This window comes from Scylla paramamosain, unplaced genomic scaffold (assembly GCF_035594125.1).
Source record: "Scylla paramamosain isolate STU-SP2022 unplaced genomic scaffold, ASM3559412v1 Contig17, whole genome shotgun sequence".
In the NCBI taxonomy this organism is placed as follows: domain Eukaryota; kingdom Metazoa; phylum Arthropoda; class Malacostraca; order Decapoda; family Portunidae; genus Scylla; species Scylla paramamosain.
This window is the reverse complement of record NW_026973682.1, coordinates 1,154,817-1,162,156: the sequence shown is the minus strand read 5'-3', so window position 1 is coordinate 1,162,156 and position 7,340 is coordinate 1,154,817. Positions and strand designations below refer to the sequence as shown.

At 38.7% G+C, this 7,340-nt stretch overlaps 1 protein-coding gene across 2 annotated transcripts; it reads right to left on the bottom strand.

Annotated features, from left to right (window-relative positions):
- Window positions 1–275: 275 nt before the first annotated feature.
- LOC135097333 (putative nuclease HARBI1) lies at window positions 276–3,614 on the bottom strand. Of its 2 annotated transcripts, none has more exons than XR_010265609.1 (3): window positions 1,831–3,614; window positions 750–913; window positions 276–407 (listed from the first exon to the last, which is right to left on the bottom strand). XR_010265609.1 is itself a non-coding variant. In XM_063999124.1 (3 exons), the coding sequence occupies exons 1-3, from the start codon at window positions 2,439–2,441 to the stop codon at window positions 331–333; spliced, it is 375 nt and encodes a 124-aa protein (XP_063855194.1). In that variant the 5' UTR covers window positions 2,442–3,614; the 3' UTR covers window positions 276–330. The 2 variants fall into 2 exon arrangements, 1 of the variants encoding a protein (XP_063855194.1); XM_063999124.1 differs by having other exon boundaries at window positions 2,308–3,614.
- Window positions 3,615–7,340: the final 3,726 nt, after the last annotated feature.

Below are 7,340 nucleotides of genomic sequence, written 5' to 3'. Positions count from 1 at the left end.
ACTGCCTCCTTGTGTTGTGAGACACAAAGGGAAACGTTCAGTGAGGTCACAGCTGGGTTTAATGATAAGTTCACAGCACACCCTGAATAGTGCTTTAGACCTCACTGGGAGTAATTATCGTTTTGGCAGGTGTCTACTGCCTCCTTCTATAACTAATGTCAAGGTTTGTCACACTGTTTTCTTATGTAATACCAGTAACCAATTGCAGTCACATGAAAATCAATAAAATACATAGTTGGGTAAACATGTAATGCAATAATACTATATACCTGAAAAATCTGAAGCAGTAGCTGAGGATCACTCCATTCACATCACAAACAAGTTGGATTTTCAGAGGGAGTGATAGCTTTTCCAGTTAAAGTAGAGGGCCTCGTCCACTCTTCGGGCCTTGATGGCAATGTGGGTGCCTGTGCACACAAAAGAATGTATTGGATGATCATGATACACAGTAGCTACATATATCTACCATTAATATATATATATATATATATATATATATATATATATATATATATATATATATATATATATATATATATATATATATATATATATATATATATATATATATATATATAGCATCCCTGCACTGGATATGCACACAATATACATAAGATATGAAAACTTTTTAATGCTTAACAAGAACTTGAGGCTGTGAGATACCTTTCACTCAAAGTAAACACCGATGAAGTGATAGATTATAACAATAGCAATAAATTTTAAACAAAATATATTATTGTTAATCTTACCATCAATGGTCCCAATAACTCTTAAGAAATTTTTGATCCTGAAGAACTGCTGTGCAGTTCTCCTTTGATCAAGGTGTGTTGAAGGCATCTTGATTTCCTGCACCGACTTATCACTCAACACAATGCACACACACTCGAAGACCCTGCTGACACTTGCGTAAGTCCTGAAAGCAGATTATAAGCCATTAGTTTTCATTTTATTTATTTTAAATAAGATACATCTTTCTGCTGTAAGCAAAAAAAAAAAAAAAAAAAAAAAAGAAAAAGAAAAAAAAAATCAGCAACATAAATTCAATGATCCCTCTATATGTAGTGCACCGTTCAAGTACACCCAGGTGTACTTGATGGCACGTTTGGTAAGGTTAGCATCATCCCTCATCCCTCCTTATTAATCATACATTCACATATTTTGACACTAGGAACTAATCTTGACATATTCCTAACACTGGATTACAACTTTATAAACTGTGGCATGCAGTAGATTGACTTTTATGCCTTTTACCCTTGAAAGTCAGCCACACTTAAATATTATTCACCATACTGAACATCAGTTTATTCACCTACAAAAGTTATTAATGGGATATTGTGCAATTTGTAAAAAAAAAAAAAAAAAAATAGTAGTAATTGTTTAGAGTCCCCTCTTGTCCTTATTACACGTCTATCCTCTTCCATTCTTTCGCATATACCTCTTGATAAACCTGAAAATATAGTATAAGGTTGGGGGAGATGTGTCCCCATCCTTTAGGGGTGTTCCAGAAGTTATACTAACTTATATTAGTGTCCTTAAGGGTGGGTCTAGCCCCCATGGTTACGTTAGATTAGGTAATGTTTCATATAAAAGTGTACGGTGACTAACCTAACCACTGTTAACCTCTGGGTGGCCTTCGCCCATCCCCTGAACCCCCTGAAGAACAGGATCACTTCTTCCTCGCCTTAAAGTTATGTTTTGTGTACCTAAAGGTATATGCGAAGAATGTAAGAGAATAGACCAGTAATGAGGTCAGGGAAAGGGCTCCCTGACAATTTCCACAACAGCCAGCCCCTGTGCTGAATGAAGCATGCAACACCAGTATCATCTTACCTGCAGTGTCTCCAATGACGTTTTGGAAGGACCCACTGGCAACTGCCTAGGGAAGTGGTATTTGAGCATCAGCTCATTATCACTCAATGCCAAGGAATCAAGGCGATTCCAAAAGCGCCTTTCTCGCCTCAAGGCACGAACGTGGAAGTATGCAAAGAAAATATCCAATATATGCAGGAGAAGCGACGAAAACAATACTTAATCACAATACAAACTTATTGCTGCGAGGCGGAATGGGGAGCGCGCACGTGTGGGGCAAATCAGCCTCTTCCTTTTCATGCTTCGTTTTCAGTGTTCCATGCAAGATTTCACTTTATGCATCGCAAAACCATACTTTCTTGGTGATAAAGCTTGTAAATAATAATAAAAAGAAAAGTTATTTTGTGCACATAAATATTTAAATAAGAGTTTTCGGGCGAGTTAACTTACACCACCTCAGGAGGTGGTGTAACTACCTTGTACCATGGCAACACCAACCTCTTATGCGTTCGTGGATACCATTTGGCTGCCGGAGGTTGATAATAACCGTTTCGTGGATCTGGCCCCTGATGACTGGGAAGATCACTGCTGGGAGCAAACTTGGAAAGATGACCTTGGGTGAGTCCGGGCATTGAGAAGGGCTGGGTGGGGAGTGGTGGTGGCGATGAGGCTTGACCTCGAGTACTCGGATGGGAGAGGTGGGGGTGGCTCGGAGAAGGAACCAAGGGATACCCACAATTCAGGAAGAAGCATGAACGGCAACCAGCAAAGAGGAGCGGCGTGATGAGTAGGAATAGGCGGCGACAGGTTTGATGGCAGACAGGTGTGACCACGGGGATGAGTCAGGAGCGGAGAAGAGGCAGAAGCGGCAGGGAAGATAGCACGTGGAGAGTGTGGTAACCCACGATTTGAGCGTGGTAGGAAATGACAACGCCTCGCAACTTGCCTGCGATGGGATATGATACTCTTGTCTCAGCATGTACTGGATTTTGAGAAAGTCGAGAGTTCGTGTCTTCGATCGCACAACACCGTTGCTACCACTGTTTCCGTAAATTTTGGCCACTTGTTGTCACCAGTGTTCCAGATGATGTTGACCACACTGTTTTGATGATGTACTTCTTACCGCTCCGTTGAAATTATCAATGTCTCTGTTGATGATGCTTGGTGTGGTGGTGGCTGCTCTGGAGGACCGCGTAGTAGCTTGATATTGTTGGTAGCGTGGAGGTCGTGGGTAGTGGTTTGATATTGTTGATTTGTGCGAGCAAAGGACATTCTATAAAAGTTCTAGATTTAATAATGGATAGAATGTACACACATGATATCGAGACACAATTGATTACAGACGTGACGATACCGATGTGCTCCTCTCTGAACTGATATGAACTGGACTGAATGTGAACTGATCAAGTCTGACTCTCTCTGAAGACTCTCGGAAGACTGACTCTCCGAAGACTGACGATCTAGCTACGCGTACATGAAGAATGTACATGGGATGAAGAAATGGCCAATGAGATGCTTGGAAATGGGATGAAGGAACCAATGACGGCGGTCGTTATTTTGACTAATGACCAGGGAGGACGACAGGAACAGGCGATGCAGGTGCTTTCTCTAAGGACTGGCAGAAATGTAGGGAAGGAAGATGTGGTATTATTCCCTTGAGAGGGAGAGAGGAAGAAGAAAGGTTAAAAATAAATCATTCTGGCTGGCCATGTGGGCAAACGTGGAATGAAATATATAAATGACGAATATATATCAAAATAATTGTTTTGATAGTGTGTGTGTGTGTGTGTGTGTGTGTGTGTGTGTGTATGTGTGTGTGTGTGTGTGTGTGAGCACGGAAATCATCTAGAGTTCTTTCTTTTCTTCACTTTATTTTTTGTAAAGTTTCACTTTCACATAAGGCATATTCAGGCTAAGACAAATAATTATATTTAGTACAATACAAAAAAATGAAAAACAATAAATAAATAAATAAATAAATAAATAAATAAATAAATAAAGGATAAAAAAATAATAAAGGACACAATAAAAAAAGGAGAAAAAACAAAGAACCGACATATATAATATGGTAGGTCACATTGTTTACTAAAAAAAAAAAAAAAACATAATAAAAAGCAGTAAAGACAATGTATGGAGCAACCTTTCCTTCTTGCTGGAAGTTTGCCTACATTCAACCTGTTCCTAAAAAGGGTGACCGTTCTAATCCCTCAAACTACCGTCCTATTGCTTTAATTTCCTGCCTATCTAAAGTTTTTTTTTAAACTATCCTCTACAGGAAGATTCTTAAACATCTATCACTTCACAACCTTCTATCTGATCGCCAGTATGGGTTCCATCAAGGCCGCTCTACTGGTGATCTTCTGGCTTTCCTTACTGAGTCTTGGTCATCCTCTTTTAGAGATTTTGGTGAAACTTTTGCTGTTGCCTTGGACATATCAAAAGCTTTTGATAGAGTCTGGCACAAAGCTTTGATTTCCAAACTACCTTCCTACGGTTTCTATCCTTTTCTCTGTAACTTCATCTCAAGTTTCCTTTCTGACCGTTCTATTGCTGCTGTGGTAGACGGTCACTGTTCTCCTAAATCTATTAACAGTGGTGTTCCTCAGGGTTCTGTCCTGTCACCCACTCTCTTCTTATTATTCATTAATGATCTTGTAAACCAAACTTCTTGTCCTATCCAGTCCTACGCTGATGATACCACCCTGCACTTTTCCACGTCTTTTCATAGACGTCCAACCCTTCAGGAGGTAAACATTTCACGCAGGGAAACCACAGAACGCTTGACTTCTGATCTTTCTAATATTTCTGATTGGGGCAGAGCAAACTTGGTATTGTTCAATGCCTCAAAAACTCAATTCCTCCATCTATCAACTCGACACAACCTTCCAGACAACTATCCCCTCTTCTTCAATGACACTCAACTGTCCCCGTCTTCTACACTGAACATCCTCGGTCTGTCCTTTACTTATAATCTGAACTGGAAACTTCACATCTCATCTCTAGCTAAAACAGCTTCTATGAAGTTAGGTGTTCTGAAACGTCTCCGCCAGTTTTTCTCACCCCCCCCACCCCCGCTGCTAACTCTGTACAAGGGCGTTATCCGTCCATGTATGGAGTATGCTTCACATGTCTGGGGGGCTTCCACTCATACCGCTCTTCTAGACAGGGTAGAATCAACAGCTTTTCGTCTCATCAACTCATTTCCTCTAACTGACTGTCTTCAGCCTCTCTCTCACCACCGCAATGTTGCATCTTTAGGTATCTTCTATCGCTATTTTCATGCTAACTGTTCTTCTGATCTTGCTAACTGCATGCCTCCCCTCCTCCCGCGGCCTCGCTGCACAAGACTTTCTTCTTTCTCTCACCCCTATTCTGTCCACCTCTCCAATGCAAGAGTTAACCAGTATTTTCAGTCATTCATCCCTTTCTCTGGTAAACTCTGGAACTCCCTGCCTGCTTCTGTATTTCCACCTTCCTATGACTTAGATTCCTTCAAGAGGGAGGTTTCAAGACATCCTTCATTTTTTTGCTACCGGTTTGGAGCTTTTTCTGGGACTGGCATCTCAGTGGGCTTTTTTTTTTTTTTTTTTTTTGCCCTTGGCCAGGGTCTCCTACATAAAAAAAAAAAAATAAATAAATAAATAAATCAATCAATGAATGTATGCATATACGTATCTATGTGTGTGTGTGTGTGTGTATGCATTTATATACATATGTATGTATCAGAAACATGCCGTCTAGGTAGGCAATAAAACAGTTCAGTAATCTAGGAAAATTATGAAAGTTGCTCTGATTATTATGTATACAGTGCATTTTTTTTCTTTTTGGAGGTTAGGTAAGCAAAATTCGCCCCTCTCTTTCAATCTCAGTATGTAAGCTACAAATAGAGGTATTCCACGTGCTGCATACAGTTTTCAACACCTTGTTTTTATGTGTTATAATGACAAAAGTAAATCTGACCAACTCAATCGCTTGGCATCTTTCGTGGAATGTGATTACACCATTGTGTTTCGCTTATTTTTTATTTTTTTTTATTATTTTTTTTTCAATTTTAGTCCATTTACATTTATATTGTAAATATAAAAGTAAATGCGCAAATAGGGAAGAAAAGCAGGAAGAGATAAAGACAGAAAAGATGAGAGAGAGAGAGAGAGAGAGAGAGAGAGAGAGAGAGAGAGAGAGAGAGAGAGAGAGAGAGAGAGAGAGAGAGAGAGAGCAATCTGGCGAATGTGGACACCCAGTTATGTAGGGTAAGGAATTTTTTTTTTATTTGCTACAGTTCCCTTTAGAGCACCATATTAAAAATATTATCATTTGCAAGAATAGAAATATGAGTACATCATGACCTAGTCCGATTGGTACTAGTCCTTTCAGGGAAGTTTAGCAAGCAAAATTAATAAAATGTCAATACAGCTTGTATGAGTAGTATGAGGCGGGAGGCTGTGTATCACACCCCTATCACCAACTATCTATCCTGAGTAATTACTGACGGCACGTGCCTGTGGTAGACGGTCACTGTTCTCCTAAATCTATTAACAGTGGTGTTCCTCAGGGTTCTCCTATCACCCCCTCTCTTCCTATTTATTTTATATTTTATTCATCAATGATCTTCTAAACCAGACTTCTTGTCCTATCCACTCCTATGCTAATGATACCACCCTGCAATTTTCCACGTCTTTTCGTAGACGTCCAACCCTTCAGGAAGTAAGCAGTTCACGCAGAGAAGCCACAAAACGCCAGACTTATGATCTCTCTAAAATTTCTGATACGGGCAGGACAAACTTGGTATTGTTCAACACCTCAAAAACTCTATTCCTCCATCTATAAGGTCTACACAACCTTCCAGATAACTATCCCCTTTTCTTCAGTGACACTCAACTCTCCACCTCTTCTACACTGAACATTCTCGGTCTGTCCTTTTCTTATAATCTGACTGGAAACTTTACATCTCACATATATATATATATATATATATATATATATATATATATATATATATATATATATATATATATATATATATATATATATATATATATATATATATATATATATATATATATATATATATATATATATATATATATATATATATATGGTGTAACGCGAGTTTCTGTAAATACTGAAAGAGGTGAAAGAACGTGTAATTCTAAGTAGAAAATGTTCTATACACATATGTATTTTAAGGCTTTGCTTACCCGTCAGAGATGAAATTGTATGGGACTCACAGGTGTATTATGCGTGTAGCTATGAGGTGACGGACACACGGTTGCATTGTCGCAGCCTCGGAGGTGCCACTTGCTCAAATTACTAATGGTTTATTTTTATTTATTTATTTATTTATTTATTATTATTATTATTATTATTATTATTATTATTATTATATATATTTTTTTTTTGCAGGCTGTGGATTATTGCAATATCTTGTAACAAGAAAAAAACGGTATTTACCAAAAAGCATTACACGGCACCATTATTGAGGTGATTAAATTACTCCTCTAAAATGATACGTGGCATCATTTAAAGCGAGG